Below are 27,702 nucleotides of genomic sequence, written 5' to 3'. Positions count from 1 at the left end.
AGTTAATACACAGTCAACCCCCCACGCCCCCACCCCCCAGGGGTGGTAATGGCAAAAAAAGCAAAACAACAAAAAAAAACTTTATGGCTTTCAGGCACCAGCAAAGCTTCACAAGATGACCATTTGGAAAAACACTATTTTTGTGACACTATTTTTATGATCAGCTCATGACATCAGCTAAAGTAAAGTACAATTTTCTTTTTAGAGCACCTCTCAAGACAAACATCACAAAGTGCTTCACAACATAACAGCAGAGCATAACCAAAAAAAAAAAGAGAACAGTTAACCAAACGCAGGTCTAAAAAGATGAGTTTTTTTAAAAGACCACTGAATCCTCTCAAGCTCTCGAGCTCAGAGGGAGAGCGTGCCAGTTCAGAGTGTGACACAGTGGGTCTTACCTTAGCAATATTTCTTAAGTGGTAAAAACAAAAGTGAACCAGAGATTTTACAGAGACTGAAAGCAGAGTCAAAAGTTACCCTGAGGTTCCTAAAAGAAGATTTAGCAAATGTGGCAAGAGGACTGAGTGGTGACGTGGGCCTACCCAAAATGAACTCTGTTACAAACATTAAAGTGGTGCAGTTTTACTATTGAAAGTGCAATATATCCCATGATACTGATGCTTAATTTTGATTACAGAAGGTTGTAGATTGTGACGTTTTGAGTGTGTAACATTGATTTGGCTGCAGTTTTTAGAAGAGCTTAAATGTGTTTTTCAGCCCTGAAGATTTTATATGACTTTCATCTGTACTTACGAAGGCCCCATCAAACTTTCATCATAAGAAAGTAAAGTTTTGCATAACTTCATTAAATATATTAAAGTTATTGTCAGTAAAAAAAAAAAAAAGAGAAAAAAAATCAGCTGATCCCAAAGTTTACAATCTAGGAACATTAGCCAGTACTACCTAAGATAGCACTACATCTTTCTATAACACAGCCAGTCAGAATGCCTGCTCTGTTTCAGTGTTAAAAGTCAAAACATATGATCTGAAAATATTTAATGCTTTGCTTTCGCTTCAGTGTTTTAGCACAATTGCCGTAATTTGATCTGTTGTCAAGCCGTGCATGGAGCTGGTGTTTCCTTAGTCAGCTCTGCACCTGTGAGAGAAAATCAGGACTTGCAGATGTATTAAGATGAGGTTAATTTCATTTTACAGCATTTCATCTGTAATCACACACAGGCTCAAATGTGTATGTTAGACTTTAATGCTTTGAAAAGTCACTTTCTCTCTTATGTTATGTTTCTCTCCCTCCCTGTGCTCGTGTAGGTGGCTGAGGAAACAGTTTGAAGTCATGGACAGGAGCCACGAGGGCAGGTGGGTGATTTGTCACAGGCACATCAGCACCCAGTCCTAACTTTCACAGCAGCCCATGATGGATGCTCATCAGTGGGTGCCACAGCAGGTGGGATCTGAGGGTGAAACCAGATCCAGATCCCATCAAAGAGGCTCTGCCAGGGACCTGCCCTAACCTCCACCTCAATGCTCCGAGGCTCCATACATCATGCAAACGTGCACACTTTCTCACGTGTTCTCTCTCGTGCTTGCACTGTCAAACCCAGGCTGTTGTTTGGGTGGAAGCTGCTCCTGGAAAAACAACCTGCCACCCCCTGATAAGGAGGAGGAAGTGATGCGATGCAGTGCTGGGAGAGGGCAACTTCCTGTCTCCTGTGAAAATAGTAACAGTAGCTAGACAGACAGAGGTGGGAGGCGGCAGGGCTTAGACCTCATGGTGATAGCGGTCATTGAACCCAGAAGATCCCCAGAGCACTGACCTAGATTTTTTTTCTCTCTACCTGCTTTTCTCACTTACTTCCATGATCTCTTATTGATTTCTGAGGTTGCATGTGTTTTTTCTTAATCTCTAAGTGATTATTCATGTGTGGTTTGTCCAAGAAAAAAAAAGGTTAGCGTTAAAGGCGTCTCTACCAAACCACATGGTAATACACTCTTTATCAAATCAGTTACTTCTTCTTTTGACCAACAGTTTAAGAACTTCTCATATGTGGAAAAATTAAGACCAAAAGTTGACCTTTTAAGAGAGGTTAAATGTTTTCACATGGGAAATGGCCCGACCTTTAATACAACAAAGGGGAAGCTAGTATCTGCTGTTGCCTCCAAGTAATGCAATGAAAACAAACTAAATGATCTTTTAACATCAAGTCCACATTTTTGCCATCCCCAATTTGTCCTGCTAGATGCATTGATATTTAAAGTTTCATGTGTCTCTGGAGAAAATATAAAAATATAAAAACAGTATTTTCACTGGTGCATTAATGTAGTAATTGTTCAAATGATCAAATGTATGTGTGAGATTTGTTGATAAGATGGATGGATGGATGATCTACCAGCCTTACCTCACCTCTTTGTGCAGAACAAAATATATCTCCTTCTCTGCCATCATCCTGCTGAGCTGTGTCCTCAAACCCCCTCCCACACACACACACACACACACACACACACCATGTATTTTATAGGAAATTCTTTAAAGGCCTAGTTCAGGTATTGCTTATCTTTTAGGATTATCCAGTCTGTGAGCTGCTGTGAGTTTAGAGCCACTGCACTCGAGTGTGTCTGAGGTTTTTCTTCTGTTCTTTCCTTCCCAGCATTACAGTGAAGGACGTGAAAGCTCTGCTGCCTCAGATCAACTACAGAGTGCCCAACATGCGCTTTCTCAAAGACAAGCTACAGGTTAGAGCAAAACACAAGTCTAAGGGTCATTTTAATGTTCTTCTGCCTGCAGCATCTTTGCCTCTTTGAGTTTCCACCCCTGCATGACCCGACTTGACCACAGCACTGTTTGGCGTCACTATAACTCACATCCAACCCGTTTACACAGGAGGTGGAAGCAAGGAGTGAACTGTCGTACCCCAACTTTGCACAGCTCTACAGAACACTGATGTTTGATGCACAGAAGAATGTGAGTGCCAGATACAAACTTATATACATTTACAAAGCAGTGGAGGAAGTACTGAAATCTCATACATGACAAGTAGTATCATCAGTATTGAAAAAACAAAAAAGAAGAAACATTTTTAAGTGACTGTTATCTACCTCATATTCATACATATTGATTTCAGAATAAGGATACTTATTTATTAGATGAATTTTTTCCCAGGACTTAAAAAAAATCAGAGTTATTGAATCAGCAAGCAGAGACAGTATAAAAGATCAGCGCAGCTTCCGTGATGTCAGCCATTAGTTTCTGAAGTCAGTGTTGAAGCCTCAGGATGAACGTGTTCATCGGCTCCATCTTGGTTGCAAAAACTGGATATGACAGGGAAGGGCGGGTCTCACTGTGAAACCGCATATTCATTGGCAAATGACGTGTAATTGACAACTTTTTAGCTAATTACCCTGTGGTTTCATACCACAGATAATCCTCCATTTTGAAACATGGTATAACCAAGATTTACAAAACAGACTTTTTTTATTCAGTATATCCCAAAATGAGTGACTGAGCTCATGAATTCAGCAGGAAAGTGTTTCCCGAGGTCAGAAAGTCATTTTCTCATAGACTTCTATAGGAAGAGAAGTATTTTTGCCATCACCAGCTGGTGGCTTCAGATAGACTGTAGGAACTTCTGCACTGGTTTCATTTTTCTGACCCAGATGCTACATTCAAGTTTACATCTTCCAGTTCTCTAAAACTCTGGCTGCTGCAATAGCAATGTCCGAAGGTTTGGAGAAAAAATTAGACAGGCAAGGCTGAGATGGTTTGGACCTGCTCAGAGGAGGGTAGGAGAGATATTGGACAAAGGATGCTAAAGATGGAGCTGCCAGGCAGGAAGAAAAGGGGAAGACCTCAGAGGTAGGGTTTAAGCCCGGGATCCGGGATTCCCGGGAAATGCGATCAGAACCATTTCCCGTTTCCCGGGAAACGTAAGACGGGAAACCGGGAAAAAAGTCGCGCACGTCGATTTGTTGTCATACGGTAACATTGATGGGGTGATGAGTCAACAGTACTTACGGTATTGCGGTAACTCAGCAGAAGCGAGGCGCATACAGGCAATGATGTCTACGAACAGTTTTGTGTGGGGGCATTTTACAAAAATAGATAATGACAGCGCCAAATGTATGTTGTGTGACCGAGTCGTCAAATGTTCTGGTGGATCAACAAGCGGACTACGCAGACATTTAGAGTCCAAACATGACAAACACGAAGAAAGGCCATCATGTTCAAAACGTGCTAAAATGCTGGATGGCTACTTTAGCCGAGTTAGCAGCAAGTCTCTTGAAGAAATACTAGCGGAGATGGCAGCTTTTGATGGATTCTCCTTTAATAGTATGGCGAAATGTGAGTATCTGAGATCAGCACTCAAGAGGGATGGCTACACTCTCCCAAAGAATCCCACAGAAATCTCCAAGCAGGTTAGAGTGTTTGCGAACGAGGAGAAAATTAAACTGGCCGAAATGTTCCAAGACATGGTGAAGAAAGGGTTGCGTTTTTCGTTGACCATTGACGAATACACTTCTTCCCAACATAAGCGGTACATGAGCATAAATGTGCACGGTGCGCAAACTTACTGGAATTTAGGTGTCATACATGTCCGTGGAACAATGCCAGCAGAAAAAGTGAAAGCATTGGTTGACGATCAGCTTCAATGTTTCAAGCTTGACATGAACCAACACATTGTGTGCTGCACTACGGATGGAGCATCAGTGATGGTGAAGTTTGGGAGACTGGTGCTGCCGGAATTACAGCTGTGCTATGCCCACGCAGTTCACCTGGCTGTCACAGATGTGCTCTACCACCGTGCCACCTCTGATGGAGAGAGCAAAGCAAGTGAAGAAGAGGAGGAGAGCAGTGAAGACTCTGATGACGAGTTAGCTGTGTGCGAGGATGGGTATCGGTCAGTGAGAGAGGACATGTACAGGAGCGTGGAGCGAGTGCGTAAAATTGCGAGGCACTTCCACAAATCCCCAGTCAGCAACGACAAGCTGAGGGAATGTGTCAAACAAGACCAGGGGAAAGAGTTGGCACTCATCTTGGATTGTCGCACCAGATGGAACAGTTTGGCTGACATGCTGGACCGCTACATTGCACTACACAGACCAGTGACGAAGACCCTCGTTGATATCAACAATGCACTAATCATCACCAACGAAGAGCTTGCACTCATTCAGCAACTCAGCTCCTGCTTAAAGCCGGTGAAGATGGGAGTCGAATCGCTTTGTAACCGTGACACCACCCTCGTTAAAGCTGATGGGATTTTCATCTTCATGATTGACCAGTTGACAAAGCAGGACACCCCCCTGAGCCTTGAAATGAGGGATGCGATTGAGAGGAGATTCATGGAACGGAGACAGAAGAACTTGGTATCTTTGTATAGGTGAGCATTATTATTATTATTATTATTATAGTAGTAGTAGTAGTAGTAGTAGTAGTAGTAACGTAGCCTATTAATTTTGTGATCGGAGAATGAGGCCTTGGTCAATCCGCTCATTTTCATTACTATATTTTTTGGCAGGTACCTTCTGGATCCCGGTGTTCTAGTCGCACCAGCACCAAGGCCCACTGAGATTTTCACCATGCCATCAAGACAGATGCTGATACGGACGGCTAAGGGACTTGTGGAGCGTCTTTTCCTCGGCCGTTTCTCCGAAGAGAGCGCGAGCGAGGGTGATGCAGATGCCAGACCTACATCACCGACTGAAGACGTCTCAACTGAAGGGAACCTAGCATTGGATCTGCAGCAGGCCATTTCAATGACCACTACGCCGGCGTCAGATGAAATCAAAGAGGGTGACCTCATGAAAGTTCTGACCAAAGAGTTTTCTCTGTTCGAAGCTACAAACAGGAGACCGCCCCACCTGCAGCAGTTGTTTGATGCCCTGCATTCTGTTCAGGCTACATCCGTGGAGGCGGAGAGAGCATTTTCTATCTGCGGCCAATTTGTCACTAAACTCCGAAATCGCTTAAGCGCAGAATCTCTCGATGCTCTCTGCTTCTTAAAAGCACACTTTCAGAAAAAAAAGAAAGCTTCCGAATGTTAAAGTTAAGGAAATATTGACAGAAGGGTTCGTTTAATGCGAAAGCATTACTTTTCATTTCAGGCACGTTCAGCCTCCGTTTCAAGCGTTTTAATACACAGTTGTACTTCTTTCCTCTTTAATTTGTTGTTAATTTTATATTATTATATATTGTTATCTTGCATTATATAGCCTATAGTATATGCCTGAACAATAAAGAAATATCTGTTTAACTTCGAGTGTTTCTTTTCCTCGTTTGCAGCCACTTACTAACAATCATGAATTAGAATACGGGCCTAATGTGTGAAGAAGGTCTCATGAAATAGATTACTTAAACATATTTCGCTTTTAAAATGGAGTTGAGTAAAATATCTACAATATCAAAATAGGTTAAGCCAGACACAGGCTACAGAAGGCCTAATTAAAATAAAAATAAATAAAACCCACTTTTTCCCGGGATTCCCGGGAAATTGCTCGTCTTTTCCCGGGATTTGATTCATGCCATTTTCGGGAAAAATATTAAACCCTACTCAGAGGAGATCAGTGGATGTAGTGAAGGAGGCTGGTGTGACAGAAGACGATTGAGATGAAGGCAGATGATCCGCTTTGGTGACCCCTTAGAGTGCCGCTGGAAGAAGAAGAACCAACAGCAGTAATATTTCATGTATTTATACAATATTTATCTCTTGATTATTGTACTTAATATTCCTTTAAAAATTAAACTGACAGAAAGTTTCAGGAGCTCAGAATTGCACTGAGGAAATGCACCGTTACTGTGATACTTCCTCTTCTGCACTCGTGCCACACTACGCTCACTTTGTCCTTTACTGCCCCCCCCCCACTTGTCCATCACCTGGCTCCTCCCCTTTTGTTCTTCAGATTATTGAGCAGCTGGAGCTCTCCTTCCCTCTGCGGTGAGTCCCTCCACCTCTTCTTCTTCCTCATGTTCAGTCCTTCATCCTCACATCCCCGCTGTTGTTCCACTTCCCCCTCCGGTTTCTCTCAGTTTATCAGGAACATTTTTGATTTAAAGCAGCATTTTTGTATGTTTTGCCACATACATAGTACTTCAATATTTTCTGGACATACAAAAGGTGAAATATTGTCTTAAAGTTATGTAAGTTATGGGGCATTGGTTTAACTAGATTTGGCAAAGGCAAAACTAAAGTAAGCTGTTGCATAGAAATTCTTGATGTATCATGTCTGCTCTTTCATTTAAGAGTACTTTCACTCCTCTACCATTTAATATCTTGGAAATCGCTGTGTTTTCAGAAATGTTGACAGAGCAGAGCTTTGTCAGATCTCCCTCTACGACTTCCAGAAGTTTTTACAGATGGACCAGAAGGTACAGAGCAAATTCAGCACCCGTCAGCACACAGAAAAAGCTTTCCAAAACTGCTTTGCACTCACTTTTCTTCATCCGGCTCATCTCAGGAGTCCTGGGCGTCAGATCTGAGTCGTGTCAGGGAGTTTCTTATGGGTTACATGAGGGGGGTACCACAGCCTGAGCCGATGCTACAACTGGATGAGGTGACGCACTTGAAAGATGCACAAAAAGTTAACCTCACAACATCCATCATGTCATTGTCAACCTGGTTGAAGGGTTTGGTTTTGCTTTAGCCACATGCTGAATAGTGAATGTGGGTGTTTCAAATGGGCAAAAATCTCAGAAAATGGGACATTCACCAAACCAAAACCCGACCCCTGACCCTAGAGGAAGTGTCAGTGACCTGGTGGAATTTAAGAGGTTAAACAAACTTTGAATGTACCTTTTCTCACCTGATAATTAGATCTCTTTGCTTCTTTTAGTTTCTGACCTTCCTGTTCTCTAAAGAGAATTCTGTGTGTGACCCTCGACTTTCACCCGTTGTTCCTGATGACATGAAAAGGCCACTGTCTCAGTACTGGATCTCATCTTCGCACAACACGTAGGTTTTAAATATTCAGATTTCAGATCACAAAAGTTTTTCCAGGAAACCCACAAATAAGAAGATTTTTTTTATTGTTTTAACCCTTGAGAACCCCAGTGTACTGATTTTTTGCTGGCATTAAATGAAATGTGTGTGTTGGGACAGACTTTTGTTTCCATGTTTAAAGGATTTGTGCTAACGTAGGCTGAAAACACTGCATTAATATTGCTATCGCTAATGTAGGTGAACAGTTAGTTCAGTAGTTTAAATGTATATGACAGAAACCAAGCTCACTCCTGTATTGATGATAGACTCCCCAGTTAAATGCTAAGCTAGTCTAAAACATTCTTACTGGAAGTATTGTATAAGGCAAAATAATAATAAGCATTGATTTAGTCTATCACTTTACTCAGTATGTCAATCAAAAATATGATGCTGGTCCAAAAACTGAGAATTTAATACTTAAAAAAGAAATCATATATTTACTTGCTTCAGTTCCTCTGCAGTATTAGTTATAGCTTGTTTTCTACAATCTTGCTTTTGCAGCTACCTGACAGGTGACCAGTTTTCCAGTGAATCATCTCTAGAAGCCTACGCTCGTTGTCTGAGGATGGGCTGCCGCTGCATTGAACGTAAGAGACATGATGTGTTTTGAACTCACTGTTGAACCAGCCCTTCCTGCAGTACATTCCACAAACTTTTGTTTTTTTCTTTCTCTTCTTTTTGGTTGTGTGTTTTTGTGTGTGTGTGTGTGTGTGTGTGTGTGTGTGTGTGTGTGTGTGTGTGTGTGTGTGTGTATTTGGGTTTAGGAATACAAGTTTCATTTTAACATCTCAAATCTTACATGTTTGATTTGGTTTTTGTCTGATCTAAGTGGACTGCTGGGATGGACCTGATGACCTGCCAATCATCTACCACGGCCACACCTTAACCTCCAAGATCAAATTCCTGGATGTGCTGCACACCATCAAAGAACATGCGTTTGTTACATCTGAGTGAGTACATGATTGTATTCCTTTACATAGTCACATTGCTAAAATTTACACACCACATATTATAAAAGGCAGTTTTAAGTGAAGACCACTTTTTCCTGAGTTCACATTAGAGCTCATCTATCTCTTGTGTCTTTGCAGGTATCCTGTGATCTTATCCATCGAGGACCACTGCAGTGTGGTCCAACAGAGGAACATGGCCACATACTTCAAGAAGGTGTTTGGAGATCTGCTGCTTACCAAACCGGTTGACAGCAATGCAGAGGAGCTTCCTTCACCCTACCAGCTCCGCAGGAAGATCCTCATCAAAGTATACACCCCACACCTCATCACTCAACACATTTATACATTTAAATTTAAGAAAATAGTACAAAATGATGTTTGTCGGGTGGAAAAATGTGTTTTGTAATGTGAGTTACTTCAGAGCAATGCAAAAGGAAATGGAAGGTGTAGATACTGGAAAAATGAAGCTACTTTTTAAGTTGTAAGTTGTATCTTCCTCTGCTCGCTAAACTTTCTGGTCAAAGGCTTCGTCATATCCAGAAATTTACACCAAGTTTGAATGTTCCACAGAACAGTAGCTAGAGTAGCTGACTGTAATTACGATGCTGCCTTCAGTTCTCTATCATCAGCCCCGAAGCACAGCGTCCCACCCTGTCTATAACCAGCCAGCCCTTCCTGATTATAGGCTAGCCATGCACACAATCACAATTAGTCTGCCTATAGTTAAGACAAGTAGCTACTTTTGGCCATTTGATAAACAGAAATACATTTTAAGTTTGAGTTAATGAAATCCCTCAAGTTACAGAGTAAATCAAATATATAATGCTGGGTAGCATCATTAGCCTAAAGAAGCTAACATTATGTTTTGTGAACATTGTGTATGGGTGATTTCTACAACAGACACAGTCACTTTATACAAACATTATCATGTGAGGATGTTGAAATTTTGAGCCATGTTAATAAATGAACAACTGAAACTGTCACTTTAAATTCTGTTTACATCTGGCCGTCTGTATTTGAGTTACTTGAATAAGTTTGAGGTCTTTTTGGCACGATGGCTGCAATGTACTGTTTTGATTTGTATGTGTAGATTTCTTTTCCTTGACTTTAAAAATGGCTCATACTGTATGTCATGTTATGGTGGCCAACTGTTCGGGATCATTTCAGTCCATATTGAAATTGTAGAAATTAAAACAGTAATTGTGTGATTCATGATGTCACTGGGATGTCTGACAGTGACATCACTCTTCACTTTGACCTTTGTTTCTTACTGTGTCACAGCACAAGAAGCTGGTGGAAGGAACCGTGTATGAAGAGGTGGCGTCAGCCAGCTACTCTGAAAACGACATCAGCAACTCTCTGAAGAACGGCATCCTTTACCTCGAAGACCCCATTGACCATGTGAGTCTGTAGCCCCTTTTCCACCGCCGGGGTTCCGGTCCGGGTACCTGTGCTGTTCCCAAAAGAACCGGCAAAAAGCTTAGGAATGGGCTCGCATTTCCACCGCGCTTGCAAACCGCTCCTTTACGTATGAGTGTGGGCGGGTCCTCGAAGAGCGCAAAGGAAGGATAACACGCTCACCTTTCTTGTGCTGCAAACACATTTTACGGTCCAAACCAAACTACTGCAGCATCTGTGTGCAGCACAGAGGTAAACACAGACAGAAAATACGAGCAAGACGACAAGTATACACTTTGCATCCTTTTATCTGTGATATGACCTGATACAAAGCAGCAAGTTCACTCTTAAGACCCAACCTAATTCACAGCCGTGAAAATAGCTTCACTTTTCTCGTGTAATACACATGTAATATGGTAGAAAAGTTTATGCTGAGACGGAAAAGTCACACCCTTCTGCCGCTTTTGTCACGTGTTCTTGGTTCCAGACCAGCTTGCTTGCGGGGCCCGAGTTGAACCCGTTTTTCGGCCGAGCACCGAGTGCGTTCCACCACGAACGCACTTGGCCGAGCACCGAGTGCGTTTGTGGTGGAAAAACCGCTGAATGGTTCCAATACTGGCACCTGCACCAGAACCCCGTCGGTGGAAAAGCGGCTTGTCTAAGCTCAACTGAGTGATTATGAAGAAAATGAAAGTGTATTATACTTTTTACTCGAACTATACTGATTACTGACTATGTAAAATGTGATTTCCAGACATGGACACCACACTATTTTGTCCTGACCAGTAATAAGATTTACTACTCAGAGGAGACATCTCACTATCAGACAGCTGATGAAGAGGAGGATGATGAAGGAAAGGAGGTAAGAAAATGGCATACACTGTAAACCCGGATAAGTTGAATCTACTTAAAAAAAACCAAGGTAACTCGTTGCCTTAAATTTTTTAAGTAATAAAACTCAGCCTGTTAAGTAAGCACTACTCCATTTCCAGTTGAACTAAATTGTATGTTCTAATTGACCAAACTTATCTTTTATAGTTCATGAAAAAATAAAATGTCTTTTGATCAATCAATCCCCCTATCCTTTTCATGGTTGTGTGGGCTGGAGCCTATCCCAGCTGACAAGGCAGTAAGATGCAGGGTACGTCCCATACAGGTCACCAGCCTGTTGCAGGGCTAACACAGAGAGAGAGACAGACAACCATTCACACCTGTGGGTAATTTAGAGAGAGACCGATTAACCTAACCCCAGTAACTGCATGTCTTCAGATTGTGGGAAAAAACCCATACAGACACAGGGAGAACATGCAAACTCCACACAGCAAGACACAGCTAAGATGGAATTGAAGCCAGACTATCAGATAGCTATTCTAGTTGTGAGGCAGCAGTGCTAACCACATGCCACCATGCTGCCCAGTAACACAAATATTTTTTACAGTGTTGAACTGTCTCTGTTTAAATTTGGTAAATAAACATGATAAAACTCAGCCCTGCTGAACACTGGTACATTAACATTTACAAATAACATTTGTCCATGGAACAATAAAAAAAACTATACGAGAGAGCGTTGTGAACAAAAACACCAAATGTCTACTACTCCAAACAGCAAGAGGCCTGGGCCAAGCCGGAACTGAATCCAGACCTTTGTCGAATGATGTCAAGTGAAGATTGAGATCTTGATTGCCTGCTAGCCTAAGCTTGGTGCTGAATGTACAATCATAATTCAAATTTATAGAACCGTTAGAGAATGAAGTATATGATTTACGATCAAATGATGTGTGTAAGTGTAACAGAAATGATGGCTGGAGCAGTGTGTTGAGGAAATTGCGAAATCCTTGAGCTATGGGTAAAATGAGGAACTGAAAGCTGTTGCCTGGAGATGCGCAGAGCAAAGTTAGAAACATGTCCAGGCATGTTGTTCCAAATGGAAAAGTACCTAAAAAGAACCTAAAAGGCCCAATGAAGTAATGGTTAAGCCCAACCGTCCCTTAAATGGGTATGGACAGTGGGGTGATAACTAGAAATGAAGTAATGTTTAGGAAATAGGCTGTGTCTTAGAATTAAGATATATAAAGAGGATGCACAGGAGCAACAGTCGAGAATTTCAGGAGCTTCTTCCCCAGACTAGAACTGCTCCGCTGAGAGGACTGGACCAAACTCTCCACGGATTAATTCGACTTTGAACAGTTCTGCTGGATTCTCCCTGCCTACTGAAGTTGGATGTGACCTTGCTTTAGAATTTCTATCGTTGGACTTTGGACTAAGTCAGAGAAGAGTTCTGAATTAAGAAGTGAGGATTACAGAGAGGACCGAAGGACAGAAAACATCTTTCTGTGGACTTCCCCTTTTTCTCCACTTCACGGAGGCAGTTTAAACGGACTGGACTTTGGGTGTGGTCGCTTTGGCCGAGCGACTCACTCGAATGCAGTCTTTTTTCAAAAGGATTTATGGACAGAATTGGACAATTTCAAGCCCCTTCTTCTTCAACCCAGCTCATGAGTATTTACTCTGTTTAAGAAATGTGATTGATTTATATTAATTTTGAGATCTGATATTTAGAAGTGATTACTGCGTGTTGAGAATTGATTGAGGATTGATTCAGAGCTAAATGCAACCTGCTTGAGCTGAGAGCCTGCATAATAAAATTTGACTCTGTAAAGTCAGTGAAATTCGTTGAGAATTTATTCCCTTTTTAACGGTACACTTAATGTCCATGCAACAGTAAAAGCTAGGCAAGTTAAGCTATAACATCAGGTTCTGTTTTGGACACACTAGTCTCCAGTGATCCACTTCAACCTTACTTATGTCCCTTGGGCTCACTGTCCGAGCCGATAAAAGAATCTGGTCGGTAACAAGCGCACTGATCAAAGGGGCTGGCTGGTATAACTAATTGGGCTGTATTTTGGGGTCGGCTGTGTGAGCCTTCCTGACCGACCGCATCAGAATACGGAGGAAGCGAGGCAGATGTTAGGATTATTAGCAGTTAGAGCCAGACGAGCAGCCCCGCCACAGCTTAAGTAGTGTCACTGAGCTCGGAAGTGGGTAATACCCTGCTGGCCCAAGTGATCAGGACCCTATGAAACGGAGTAGCTGTCACAGAGGTATAAAACCTGTGGGATCTAACAATTGGCGCCCAACGTGGGGCGACAGGTGAAACAAGAGGATTTCGCTGTGCCCAAAAGAACCTAGATAGCCCGGAGAGGTTATCATTCATGGGAGATAACCCCAGGATTGATTGAAGGAGCAGCGCGAGGCAGAGAGGACTTTGTGAGCTGTTCAGGAGCGTAAGCGGGGATCAACCGACACTCTCAACCTGTCCAGAAGCGGAGTGACGCGGACAGGAGTAGCAGCAGACGTCGCTGAGGACACCCAGACCGACAGGGGCCCAGAGGACTCTGCAGGAAGGCAACGCTCGACTCCATCCCTTGCCTCGGAAGCACAACGAGGGGCCTTGGAGGAGAGCAACTCGAGACGACAAAGATAAAGAGTGCTGATTCAGTCTAGTGATGGCTGCGGCAGCAGAAGAAGGGGACCCGAGGGGTCCAACTCAGAGGGGGTGACTCTCTTTAAGTCACTCAAAGCACCCAGCGTGGAAGAGCCAGCAGCACCTGCCCCCTCGGATGAAGAATGAGTAAGAGAACCGGGGGCTGAGGGGCCGGCGAGGGCCAAGATCCAGACATGGGTAATGGAAAAGTGGGATACTGTGCGGTAGCACTGCTAACCATCATGCCACCATGCAGCTGCGCATTAATCCAGTCTGTTAAAACTGGTATAAACTAGGTCTTTAGCAGGTGCGAAACAATGATATTACGTTGTTTGAACTCAAACACATAATTACAATAAGATAGACCATCAAAAAGTACAGTCTACTCAGCATTAACAAGTAATGTTCACATTCTAGGTAATTTTAAGTAATATATACTCAATATTTTTAAGTGGAATCAAAATCTGGGTTTACAGTGTATTGTTGGAACATAGAAACAACTTGGTAATACCACAAAAAATGTGGTATTTTCATGGACCTGTTTCTCACGTTTCTTTGTAATTGGTCAGGAGTGTAACAACAATGAGCAGCACTGTGCAGAGCGCTGGTTCCATGGGAAGCTGGGTGGAGGACGCGATGGTCGCCAGGTGGCTGAGAAACTCCTGCAGGAGTACTGCGAGGGTGGGGCTAAAGACGGCACCTTCCTGGTCCGGGAGAGTGAGACTTTTGTTGGAGACTACACCCTCTCCTTCTGGTCAGTGTGTTTTCTGTCACAAATTGCAGAAAAATTAGCAACACAATCTGAAGCAGAGAGAAAAAAGCAAGTTGGTATAATACCTGCAAATACTGCACCAAATCCATTCAAGTTTAACAGTAAGCAGCATCTCGCTAAGCCACTTTTTAAAACAGGGGGCTGATGCTGATTTCCATTCCAGTGAAATTAATCTCTGCAGCAGTCATGCCTTCCCTCAGAGCTTGTCTTTGCTGGGACAGTAATGAGCTTGTCCCTTCAGAGCAGCTAAATAAGCCCAAATTACAGTCTATGTGAATGATCATACCGTAGTGTTAGGAAAACTAGCCAAATATATCTCTACAGAAATTACTCAGAACTGGACAGGACCAAAACAGGTGTGATGATGACCCTTGTGCAATACTATATTTGTCACACGTGGGAGAGACGTTTTGTCTGTGCAAGACTTTAAATTGAATCAACCTATACCTGGAATTAACAAAACAGCTTTGAAAGCTGGACAGGCTCTCTTCTCAAGTTTTATGTGTAATTATAGAACTTAGTTTGTTGGCCCAGGCTTTCCTAAGATGGCTGCAGGTAACTGGTACCAAATCAGGAAACTAAGTGTTTAAAAGTTGGCTACAACAGGAATACATCATAGAAAGTGAATTCAGGGATGCAGCCCCGTACAATAAAAATGGCACTGAGGAAGACGGAACTTGATTTGAAGTTGAGAGAAAGAAGCAAATCTGCTGCTGATGAAAAAGGTCACTAATGCAATCCCGTCAACTTTCAGCCATGAAAAACCACCAGTGCTGGCTTGAAAAGACTGTTTTTTGTTATTGGGGAGTGAAGAGAAGTTTGTTAGTCCTAGAGATTTTTCAGTTGATTTAGGATCTTCAGAGCATTTCTGAAAATGAAGCTGTCACTGGGAGATGTACTGTATGGGACAACAATGTTTCAGAAGAAAGATAAGCCGGGAGAGAACAGTCCAAGCCTAATGTATATTCAGTCTTTAACCCCAGCAGAGCAGCTGCTGGCCGAGTCATGATCAGGAGAAGCCCACTGCCAGAGAGTGAGAGCCCTCGCATTGACAGCCAAATAAAAATGTCTAAAAAGAGAAGACCCCACTTGTAATGTTTTTCTCTCAATGAACTTTGGAAATATGAGGACGTTTATTTCCCTGTACAAAGGAAAGAATTAGAGAATCCAACTTTGTTTAAAAATTACACCAATAAACAGGCAAACTCCATGGCTGCATTAACACTATAAACACAATGGTGATACCATCATTTTTATAGTGTTAATGCAGCCAATTGTAGATTGAGGGACTAGCTTCCATTTCTGGATGTCTTGCATCTCTGAGAAATTTAGTTTCATTAAAAGTTTGGGATTCCAGGAAATTTTATGACCAAAGTGAAACAGATCGTGACTATCTTGAATGGCAGAGAGTTCAGAAATGTATCCCCAGGTCATCTACTGATGGCATAAATTGGGTTTTACTCCAATTAAATCAATATTCTGACAACATGATGAATGTAAAAAATCACAACACTTTCCATTTTTTTCCCAAATTTGACACCATGAATACCTGGGTGGTTCCTGATACCTATAGCAATGGGTTTTAAAGTAAAAAAGAGGAGGAGAAGGAGGATCCCTCTGTCTAACTCTACCCTGTAACCTAAAAAATGTAGGGACTTGTTTGTATTAGCAGAAGTGAAGATACAAGGCACAGATAGATCCTTTTTTCCCACGTTATAAAACTTTCTCCAAAAGTGCCTCATGAAAGGCTATTCAGTCTGGTCGAGTGGCATTTGTGCATGTAGGGACAGGATAGTGACTTGTGTGCCTCTGATGTGAGCTGAGGATAAAGTATAGAGAAATAAGTGAACGTTGCTAAATGAGAGTCTACCAGGAAGAAAACCAATTGATCAGAATGCACAATTGTTGAAATGTGTCCGGTCTCATGGCCAAAATTGTTATTATTTTCAGGTTCTAATTTAAAGATCTGAGCCAGTTTCCTCACGCCCCATTTTGAGGATCATACAAATATTTGCTTCACAGATTGAGTCAATAGGTTTTCGTTGAATCTTCCTCAACATAATTGAGGCTTTTTTTACTTGAAAAGATTTATAAAATTTGTAAACCCATCTGGGTCAGGTGCCTTCCCAGCATGAAAAGCACAAATGGCACTCAGAAGCTTTGTTTCAGAGGTGGGAGAAAATAATTTCTCATAGCTTGATCCATCTGAGGAATTTTAAGATCTGCAGAGATGCCTGCCTCGGTACAAAAAAAATCAGGGGTATCAACAGTGGGAGCATAGATATTTAACATACCCTGAAGCCAGTAGGTATCATCATATAGGTCTGCCTTCATGAAGTCCAGTCTAAATGAAACATTCAAAGAAGGATTGCCACAACTCTACCTTTACATGTAAATGGGGCTTGAAAAACCTGGGAGATCCAATTTGCTCTCAGTCTGCGTTGTTGGGTTGCATTGACATGTGTTTCCTGGAGAAAGATCATGTCTTCCTTTAAAGATCTGAGATGAGGAAAAAAACACGACCCTTAACCACATGACCAGGACCTTCTACATCCCAGGTGACCAATGTTACTTAGAAGTCCATCATGTTTTACAGATGGCTGTAGACACTCATGTTGTACCTTTCCTCTGACCCCCTGACTGATCATGATTTGAACCAGAAAATTCACATTTGGACCCATCACTCCATCAGACCCAGTGCCACAGATTTTCAGTCCATTTCTTGTGTTATTTGACATACTTCTCCCTCTTCCCCTTCCTTAAGAATGACTTCTTGATAGCCAGCCTTCCATAGAGACCATTTCTGATGAAGCTTCAGTGAACAGTAACTTAGAGTTTATTTCAACCTGATGCCTTTCCTATTATTGTGGCTCTCAGATTCAAAGAGTGTACATGAAGCTTTAAAAAAAGATCAAATTTTTACATGATCATTTGAAATCTTTTTTTCTGACTGAAAGTGAATATGAAATGATCCTCCTGAAAAGACAATTTTACAACAGTGAAAAAAATGTGATGGCTTCTTTGTTGTATTTTAACTCCAAGTGCCTCAAGTTTAAACTGGTTAAACTCAGTCATCCAACATACACTGTTCTTCTCTCATGGAGTATAAATCATGGTACTAATGAGCTCCGATTCCCCTTCCAGGCGCTCTGGTCGGGTCCAGCACTGCAGGATCCATTCACGTCAGGAGTCCGGTTCCACCCGCTTCTACCTGACTGATAACCTGGTGTTTGACAGCCTCTACCGGCTCATCTGCCACTACAGAGACACACCGCTTCGCTGCAACGAGTTTGAGATGAGACTGGGAAACCCTGTACCTCAGCCAAACGCCCACGAAAGCAGAGAGTAAGTGATCATCATCTTCATATAATAAAGTACATGGTAAATGTGTTGATGCTGCTATGCTACAGTACTAGTAAAACTTATGCTTTAAAAATCTCCCGTATTGTAAGCAAAATGATGTTAGTATAATCAGGACAAATACGAATCATTATTATTGATGCATTAATATCTATAAGCTAAAAGTTACAATCATTATTGATTCATTTTTGGCTATATTACAAAGGTCAAATGTGACACATTTGGATGCAAACTATAATGTGATATTTTGAATCCCCATATAACAGTATAATTTCCTAAATGTTGCCAATACAAACAAAGGCAGCAGAATTTTAAGCAGAGTTTTAAAGATAAAAGTCCTTGGTGCCGGTAAATATGCCGGGCAAGTGACAGTGTAAAAATAAGCTGATCATATTAGAGTTTTATAGAAGTTTACTGTTGTTCAGGTGGTACCATTCCAACCTGTCCCGTGTTCAGGCTGAACACATGCTGATGCGTGTGCCCAGAGACGGCGCTTTCCTGGTTCGAAAACGTAGCGAGCACAACTCCTACGCCATCTCCTTCAGGTAGAACTCAGCGCACAGTAAAAGACAAAAACATAAGATCTGGTCTGTGCTCAGTTCATTCTAAAAAGCCAACATGAATATTCAGTTTCTTTTTGTTGCTAACTTTTTTCTCTACACGTGTAGGGCAGAGGGTAAAATCAAACACTGCCGTATTCAGCAAGAAGGCCGTCTCTTCATGTTGGGTAGTTCGGCAGAGTTTGAGAGTCTGGTGGATCTGGTGAGTTACTATGAGAAACATCCTCTTTATCGCAAGATGAGACTCCGCTACCCCATCAATGAAGATACTCTGGACCGGATGGGAACCACGGTTAGTGAAGGCACAGCTCACTTCTATGGATAAAGTTGGTTTACAATATTGTGCAAAAGTCTTAAGCCACCCCTCATTTCTTTATATTTTGCTTCCAGGGAGCCAGATGTTATTGTCATTTTTCAAAGTGGTTTTGAGCAATAGTTGTGCAGGCCTTATGGTCTTTGAAAGATTTTCTTTGGACATTGGCTGCTTTTTCACTCAGTCCAGTCCTTTTTCTGGAGGAATGTTTTTGTTTGTTTGTTTATTAAGCCACTTAGAGTATGACTGACCTCTGAATCATTCAAGCATTAAAAGGCCCCTAACTCAAGGCATGAACCAATGTTGTCTCTACAGATAACAGACAAATTATTAAAGAACCAATTTTAAATTGTGTTATTTGGCACTTTGTTATTAGCAGATTGTTACAAAAGCACATCATTTGTTCCCAATTCTTTAGTTGAAACTGTGAAAAATGCCAAAGGTAACACAGTTTAACAGGAAAAAAATCCAGCAAAGACCATTTTCTGGCCTTTCAGTTGATCTACTGTTCACTGAAGCCTCATCAGAAATGGTCTCATTGGAAGGCTGACTGTCAAGGAGCCATTATTAAAGAAGGGAACCAAGGAAAAAAGGCCAGAGTATGCCAAATTACAAGAAGAACGGAACTGAAAATCAGTGGCAACAGGTCTGATGGAGTGATGAATCCAAATGTGAAATTTTTATGTTTTGGGCTGCATTTCTGCATTTGGTGCTGGGATCCTGTCAAAACTGATGGAATTATGAATGTAGAAAGTACTGTCATATTTTGATCAACCATACAATACCACTTTGAAAGCATCTGATTGACAGTGGCTTCATTTTTCAGCGTGATAATTATCCAATGCAGTACAAATGTACAATGTACAAATGTAACTGGATAGAAAATCAAACAATGGGATGCTATCATGGATTGGCCTCCTCAGAGCCCAGACCTCAACATTATTGAAGTCAACCAGCATCCAAAAAAACATCCAAACTGCTTAAATAAATGACAAGAAAGCCTGACTAAGAGTTCAGGCTGTGTGGAAGATATAAAGAATGAGGGGTGGCTACTTTTGCACAGCACTGTATATTGTGATGTACATGTGGTACAGGTCAAAGTAGCATCCACATGAATGCTAGGACCCTATATTTCCCAGGACATTGCATAGGAATGAAATGATCAGTGCTGTCCCTTTAACCTGGCAGCAGTTTTAGTGTTGTGGCAGATAAACTTGTGTTTCACGCATATGGAGCTCATGACCGATGATAATTTTGAGGCTTGAATTAATAGGATTGAGGCTCTGCGACATAAGAACATGTAGACAACCTACAGAACTGAGTTCATGAACACATAAAAAAGCTGATTTTCAGAGTTTTCAGCTGCATCTAATGATTACTTTAATAACCAATTAATGTGCTTAATATTTCTTTGATTTGTTGTTTAGTCCAGGTCTGACAGTAGCAAACAAAAAGGCAGACTTTTATTTATTTATTTTTTGTTTGAATTGATAAATCATTGCAGACCATCCAATATCATTATTGATACTTGATAATATTAATCCTTATGTATCGATGTCATAGATCTCCAAATGCTTTAGAAAAGACTCTTTATGCTTTTCTGTATTTTCTGTCATACATAAACACTGTTCCAATCATGGATTCTCATATTAAACATGGCCAATGTCTCAATTATTGATGTTGGTGTGTGTTCAAGTAATTTAGTCGGTGGAAACCTGCCATCAAGGGAGGAGGAAGATGCTTTGTTTCAGTCAGAAGATGAAACAATGGCTGAAAACCTCATGATTTGTTTTTCCAGGAGCTTGACTATGGAGCGCTGTACGAGGTTCGGACTCCTCATTTCTATGTGGAGGCCAATAAGATGCCCACAGCACGGGTGAGTGGGACTGCAAACACATTCACAGATTTGTCCTGTGGGCATTAAGTTTATTCAGTGCAAGATTATTTAGTGATGATCACACCTTATCATATTCTTTAGTAAATGATTTATAGTTTTAATTACCTTGTTTTGCTAGCATGGAAACACTGTCTAGTAACCATTAGTGTAAACAATAACTCTCTGCAGTAGCAGCACAAGTATAAAGTATAAGAACGTTTGTTTTCAGTCATGTATTGGGAGTATTGTTACAGAGACTGATAGTAAAACTACTAGCATGGAAGAAAAGAGCGGGGTTTGTGCTTTTAGAATAATTAAAGGAAGGATTGAACCAAAAAGAAAGACTGTTTAAATAAAACAGGAAAAGTTGAATCTGAACGAAAAAAAATGAAGACAAGAAAAGACAGAAAGAAAGAACTAGGACTATTTTAACTAATTTAAAAACTGCGCTTAACTTTGGCACCATCAAGTGACTGCATCTAAAACACAGTGTGGCAGAAATGCTGCAATTAACTCAGTGAAAGCAACATATTTGATGCTTCTTATCAACTTATTTCACATTTCTTCAGTCCTCCTTATCATCATCCCTATGTTTTTCTAAAATTGTGTTTTCTTAATTGCGTCAGAATTTGTGTATTTGTAATGTTTCTCCTGGCATGTTTCAGTGTACGGTCAAAGCTCTGTACGACTATCGAGCTCAGAGAGAGGACGAGCTGTGCTTCCCCAAGCAGGCACTCATCCTAAATGTGGACAAGCAGGAGGGCGGTTGGTGAGTGACCCTCACTGGACGTGTCACTTCTTCTGTGTTTTGCACAAATTCCTGCCTTTGACTTTGGACCCTTCTTTAGGTGGCGAGGTGACTACGGAGGAAAGAAGCAGCTGTGGTTCCCTGCAAACTACGTGGAGGAGGTCCCTAGCTCCCCCACCAGAGAACTGGATGAAGCAGTGAGCTCTGATTCATCCACTTGTTTCAGATTAGCTTCCAGCTTTCATTGTACTTTATTCTAACAAATGTTTATTTATTTTGTGTCAGTCCACAGAGAGCAGTCCTCTGGGAACTTTCCTCAAGGGCTTCATAGATGTACCTACCTGCCACGTGGGTTAGTAGATAAACTTTCTAAATAAAGAGAGATGATGTATTTACTATAGTTTAGGAGCAGTGTCTATACCCAGTTCCAATGTTCTAAATGATTTTGAATTTTAATCTTGACATACAAGATGCATCCATGAAGTTCTGGAAGTCAGTCCACAACAATGCAAAACATTAGCTAACTTAAGGCCATCTTGTCATGCACCTCTCGTCTGGTTCCAGCACTGCAGTTGTTTTTAGATTGCTCCGTGAAAGTCCCGTTCTCACCCCTTCCAGTACTACATTGGCAAAGGTGCCACAGGCATCAAGTTTGTGCAGAACATCAGCTTCTATGTCAAGCTGATCCGACTTTCATGTGGAAATCACTAGTGGTGAGAGCTGGGACCAGAGCCAAAGAGCAGTTTTCAAAGAGCCCAGTGTCCCAATTGGTTTGAAAGGGACCCATCAGGTTGGGGGCAGGAACAGGCCTGTTGTCCCCATAGGGTCATATTGTCAACTCTGAGTTCTACTGTAACATTCTGAGATGGTGGAGGGATAAAAGACAGCAGAAACCCACAGTGTGGTATGGGCCATTGGACTGAGAGCCATATTTGGCTGCTTTCTTGCTCTCCTGATGCAACCATAAATGTATTAACACATGACACAATGAAAACACTGGTATTTTTTCAGCAACACCAACAAAATATTTGCTCACTGCTTGCTCCACTGTTCACATTTGGATCCTCGAGACTTCATCATCTTCACCAACATGAATTTAAAATTCAAGATTTCTCCATGTTTTGACACAGACTGGATTAGATTCACCCGTGCATCAGAGAGGCACGAGGGCAAAGGGAGAGAACAGAACAATCTAAAAAATCTGCATCACTGTCAGAGATGCAAAAGATGATGAATGTGTGTGTGTGTGTATGTGGGGATTTTACTTTTGTTTCACTTTGTTGTTGATGAATAGTGTATATATATTGTGCCACAGTGATTTTCTCTGTCCCTATTAATTCCCTTTTTGCCATGGCTCTAATAGTAAATCAGGAGGATTTTGTGTCTATATTCGTCCAAAGTCTTGTGAGTGTGAAAAGAAGGCAACTTAGGTTTATGAAGATGTTTCACCTCTCATCCAAGAGGCTTCTTCAGCTATGCACCCTGTTGGACCTCTAACTTACTGCCAGATATTTCAAATACAATAAGGGTTTCTACAGACAAAATCATGGATGTGCCATGGGCACAAAGCCACAACCTAGCCACTGAGTTGGTTATATGTAGATGACACCTGGGTCAAAATCAGAACCCAAGAAGTAGAGGGCTTCATGGCCCCCAATAGGGGCAGGGACTCTCTGCCAGTTATTTTAGAGCTGAGGAAGCATCTTGAATGAGAGATGAAACATCTTTATAAATCTAAAGAAGTCCAGTTGCCTTATTTTGAAGCTACTATGACGTGGATCACTGAGAACCTGCACAGACACATTTGTCCAATTGTAACTTTTTTCTAACGTGAAATTTTCTCTTGTTCCACCTCCTTTCATCTTTGCAGTGGTACATAAAGACGGAAAGAACTCCCGGTCCTTTGTGTTCACGATCCACTCCCAGCACCTCTCATCTCACCCGGTTCAGACTCTGGACGTAGCAGCAGACAGCCTGGAGGATCTCACCAGCTGGGTCAGCAAGATCAGAGAGGCTGCACAGAATGCTGATGCACGAGTGAGTGCAACTCTGCAGGCACAGAGAGATGAGCACAAACACATCTGTTAGACTTTCTGTTACTTGAATAGTTAGGCTGCAGGTCCTGAGAACTTATGACTTTACTAGCTTATATGCAAACCTGCCAACACCTAACATCAACTAGGCTTCAGTTCACTACTACACAATTTTTTAGGATTATGACAAATGACACTTTTTGTAGATATTTCACAATACACTGATCAGGCATAACATGACCACCTGCTTAATGTTGTGTGTTGCTGCCAAAACAGTCCTGACCTGTTGAGGCATGGACTCTACTGAAGGTGTGCTGTGGTATCTGCACCAAGATGTTAGCAACAGATCCTTTAAATTTGCTAGTTGCGAGGTGGGGCTCTGTGGATTGGACCTGTTTGTCCAGCACATCCCACAGGTGCCCAACTGGATTGAGATCTGGGGAATTTGGAGGTCAAGTCAACACCTCAAACTCGTTGTGCTCCTCAAACCATTCCTGAACCATTTTTGCTTTGTGGGAGGGTGCATTATCCTGCTTAAAGAGACCACAGCCATCAGGGAATACCATTTCCATCAAAGGGTGTACATGGTCTGCAACAGTGCTTAGGTAGGTGGTATCCAAGTGGATGGCAGGACCCAAAGTTTTCCAACAGAACATTGCCCAAAACCTCACACTGCCTAGCACATCCTGGTGCCAGGTGTTCTCCAGGTAAGTGACACACACGCACCTGGTCATTCAGACCAGGCCACCTTCTTTCAGAGCTCTGTGTTCCAGTTCTGATGCTCATGTGCCCATTGTTGGTACTTTCATCAGTGGACAGGGGTCAACATGGACACAGCAAACTGCAATACATTGTGTATTCTGACACTTTTCTATCAGAAGCAACATGAACTTTTGCTCCCCCATGTGTATTAGTGAGCCTTGGCTGCCCATGACCATGTTGCTGGTTCACGAGTCTTCCTTCCTTGGAGTACTTTTGATAGATACTGACCACTGCAGGCTGGGAACACCCCCCACAAGTGCTGCAGTTGCAGCTGCACTTCATCTAGCCATCACAGTCTGGTCCTTGTCAAACTCGCTCAAATCCTTATGCTTGTTCATTATTCCTGCTTCTAACACATCGACTTTAAGGACAAAATGTTCATTTGCTCCCTCACATATCCCACCCACTAACAGTTATCAGGATGAAGTTATCAGTGTTATTCACTTCATCTTTACGTGGTCATAATGTTATAACCGTTCGGTGCCTCTATGACTGTTTAAGTACAATTGAGTGTAAATGTTTTTTTTGGATGTCTGTAAAAAATGATTTGTTTTATCTTTATTCTTGATTGGATTGGTTGATTGTGCACCAATTTACATCATTTATCAAACTGACTTATCGTCACTTTTATGATCATAAAGCACAAAATTATATGAAATGGAAAAATCTGCATTTATGGGTCTGAGCCTGTGGTGAGCTTAGCAGTTCTGTTTTACTGACCCCACCTAATTACTTGAGCGGTGATACACATCAAGGCTGAGAGATTAATGGGTTGGTGAGGTATGTCGAGCTTAAACTCACAAACGTGGATTTCTCTTTACCTGGTTAGATCACCACAGTAAATTATGCTGAACTTGCTCCAAAGCATATGTTCAGAGTTTCACTTTAAAATCGCCTGGAAGCATCACATTCTCACTGTTCCTTTTATTTACAGTATGCTTTAAGTGTTATGAAGATTCTTTGCTGAAGGAAAACATTTTATATATTCAAACAGTTGAGCTGTGCCACACGAACACCATCAAATGAAGCCCATCTGTAAAGTTATAGCAGCGCAAACTGTGAGTGTTGCATTGTGACGGGACTTTGCATGTATTCAGCTGGTGATGTAGAAATGCTTCTGTGCTTGGTCCTAATGCTACCAAGTCTGTCTTATAGTGCTGGAATGAAGCTACAAGCACAATATGTCAATATGAACACCAGTGTAATCCTCTACTTACTGTCTCAACAAAGAGCCTATGGATGGTCACTGGGTTTCTTGTTCTTCTCATGTCTGCGACGATATATCCCATTACTGCAGAGTCATCAGAAAACTTATGAAGGTGGCAGCTCTCTGTGCAGTAGCTGAAGTCTGTGGTGTATAGGGTGAAGAGAAGGGGAGATAGGACAGGAGATAGGGCTCCTGTGTTGTGGTCAGCAACACAGGAGCAGGGCAGAGCTCCTGTATTTCTGACCATGTTGTCCGATACAGTGCTGCAGACATGCATACTGTGGTCTCTCCAGGTCACCCGCATCACTGACAACTTATCACCCAATAGAGCCGACCTGATGATGCTGAATGCACTGGAGAAGTCAAAAAACATGATTCTCACTGTGCCTGCTGACTTGTCCAGTTGGGTATGGAAACAGTTGACCAGGTAGAGAGCTCCCTGTTCGGGCTCGTAGGCAAACTGGAGGCGATTTAGTCTGGGCTTAGTCTCTCCAGGGTCTTCATGATATGTGATGTCAGTGCCGTGGATCTGTAGTCATTAAGCCACAGGTACAGACATGAGGCATGACCACTTCCACAGAATGGGAACCCTTTGCAGAATCAGGCTCATCCTGAAGATGTGATGGAACACTTCACAAAGCTGAGGAAGCACAAATTTTGAGAACTTTGGGGCTCATGCCATCAGGGCCTTGCCTGAGTAGAGTCTCATTAGCTGTCCCCTTGATTTAGTCAGCAATAAAGGTGACTGGAGTGGGAGGAGTGGAAGTGTCTTGATTGTGAGTGAGTGCCGAGAGTCTGGAGGCTGGGGTGAAATGGGCTGTCATAGGAAGTTGAGGGACTGTGAGGAGGGGGAGTGAGAGAAGGAGGGGTGGCTAGTTGCTACAAGTACAAGGGAAAAAGGTCAGTGGAGGGGTAAGCCGCAGCCACAGAGTCAGACCTGTTAAAGAACAGATTTAATACATTGATTAACTCCACACTGCTTTCAACTCCTCTACTGTTGGTTGGCCATAAACCAGTGATAGTCTACATGTCACTCCAGACCTCCCTCATGTTATCCTGCTGGAGTTTCTACTCCAGTTTCCTCTTGTATTACCTCTTCCTCTTGTATTACTCTTGTATCACCTCCTGCCTGTTGCCAGCCCTGAAGGCCCTCTTCTTCTGTTGAGGACTGTTTTGATGTCCTTGGTTACCCATAGCTTGTTGTTTGGATAACACTTAACATCTCCTCTTGAATTATAGAGTCAGTGCAGAAATTTATGTTGTCTGTGATTAATTTTGTGAGCCACCTCAAAACAGCCCTGCAGAGCCACAAAACCATCCTCTGATCATCTCCTCACCGACCTCATGGTCACAGGTTGTCTCCTGACTAGAGGGGTATAGCTGGGGGTAAGGTAAGCCAGGTTGTGATCTGAACTGCCGAGCGAGGGGAAGAGAAGGAGCTGTATGCATCCTTAACGTTTGAATACAGCAGATCTGTTGTCCTCTCCTCTCTGGTGGGACAGCTCACTCACTTTTTTCTTTTTCAAGCTCTTGAGACTAGCATGACCTGTATGACTGAGAACCTGCACACACAGTTTTGTGCATCATTACTCTTGTTGTATTTGCACCTAAAGTGCAAAATGCATTTGCTGTTGTTTTTATATTCTTTATAGATCTCTGTCACCCGTTCTACCTATAGTGTGTCTGATTGGAATAGGTGATGCTCAACTGATCCATTTTGTGCTGAAGAGGCAAGTGGGTAGCTGTGGCTCAGGAGGTAGAGCAGGTCATCTATTAATTGGAAGGTTGGTGGTTTGATCCCTGGCTGCTCCAGTCTGCATGCCATAGTATCTTTGAGCAAGATACCGGACCCTGAGTTGCTCCTGATGCGTTCATTGAAGTGTGATTGCGTGAATGTTAGATTGAAAGCACTTAGGCATAGAAAGTGCTTGTATGAATGGGTGAATGAGACATGCTGTATAAAGCACTTTGAGTGTAGAGTGTAGAAAAGTACTATATAAGACCACTTACCAAATAATGCATTAAATGCCCCTTTTATGTGAAGGCACACGGAGCCTGCATTAACAGAAAGGTGATAACCACTGTCACAATACCCGTTATTTCTGACTGGGTTTTCAGTTTTGTCAACCCAGCAAACAGAGAGAAATGGCTATGTTGGCTATGGCTATGTTGAACTTGCTTCAACAGGATGCCTGGATCTATTTCCCAATCTACTGTTTACTTTACAGAATAATACATGGGGAAATTACTTGGAAGTTGCTGTCAGTTTAAGTTGTTTTGAGATTTGTGGGTCATACGTGGGTACATTCTGTAA

The 27,702-nt window shown here is 42.1% G+C and overlaps 2 protein-coding genes across 2 annotated transcripts in view; both read left to right on the top strand.

Annotated features, from left to right (window-relative positions):
* Window positions 1-27,702, top strand: part of LOC115779591 (1-phosphatidylinositol 4,5-bisphosphate phosphodiesterase gamma-1-like) — a 58,544-nt gene that overhangs the window by 24,836 nt on the left and 6,006 nt on the right. Inside the window, exons 4-24 of the mRNA XM_030728344.1 lie at window positions 1,267-1,314; window positions 2,604-2,688; window positions 2,837-2,917; window positions 6,850-6,884; window positions 7,243-7,315; window positions 7,405-7,500; window positions 7,780-7,898; window positions 8,427-8,512; window positions 8,755-8,875; window positions 9,014-9,182; window positions 10,157-10,276; window positions 11,028-11,135; window positions 14,327-14,511; window positions 17,674-17,874; window positions 18,315-18,434; window positions 18,558-18,741; window positions 20,561-20,638; window positions 21,304-21,407; window positions 21,487-21,583; window positions 21,672-21,738; window positions 23,257-23,423. Of these exons, the coding sequence (XP_030584204.1) occupies window positions 1,267-1,314; window positions 2,604-2,688; window positions 2,837-2,917; window positions 6,850-6,884; window positions 7,243-7,315; window positions 7,405-7,500; window positions 7,780-7,898; window positions 8,427-8,512; window positions 8,755-8,875; window positions 9,014-9,182; window positions 10,157-10,276; window positions 11,028-11,135; window positions 14,327-14,511; window positions 17,674-17,874; window positions 18,315-18,434; window positions 18,558-18,741; window positions 20,561-20,638; window positions 21,304-21,407; window positions 21,487-21,583; window positions 21,672-21,738; window positions 23,257-23,423 (2,344 nt within the window). The remainder of the gene's footprint in view (window positions 1-1,266; window positions 1,315-2,603; window positions 2,689-2,836; window positions 2,918-6,849; window positions 6,885-7,242; window positions 7,316-7,404; window positions 7,501-7,779; window positions 7,899-8,426; window positions 8,513-8,754; window positions 8,876-9,013; window positions 9,183-10,156; window positions 10,277-11,027; window positions 11,136-14,326; window positions 14,512-17,673; window positions 17,875-18,314; window positions 18,435-18,557; window positions 18,742-20,560; window positions 20,639-21,303; window positions 21,408-21,486; window positions 21,584-21,671; window positions 21,739-23,256; window positions 23,424-27,702) is intronic.
* LOC115779595 (zinc finger BED domain-containing protein 4-like) lies at window positions 3,063-6,053 on the top strand. The gene is made up of 2 exons (XM_030728352.1): window positions 3,063-5,330; window positions 5,469-6,053. Exons 1-2 carry the CDS (start codon window positions 3,949-3,951, stop codon window positions 5,992-5,994), a joined length of 1,908 nt encoding a protein of 635 aa, XP_030584212.1. The 5' UTR covers window positions 3,063-3,948; the 3' UTR covers window positions 5,995-6,053.

Source organism: Archocentrus centrarchus, chromosome 4 (genome assembly GCF_007364275.1).
Source record: "Archocentrus centrarchus isolate MPI-CPG fArcCen1 chromosome 4, fArcCen1, whole genome shotgun sequence".
Lineage (NCBI taxonomy): Eukaryota > Metazoa > Chordata > Actinopteri > Cichliformes > Cichlidae > Archocentrus > Archocentrus centrarchus.
This window is presented reverse-complemented; position numbering and strand designations above follow the sequence as displayed.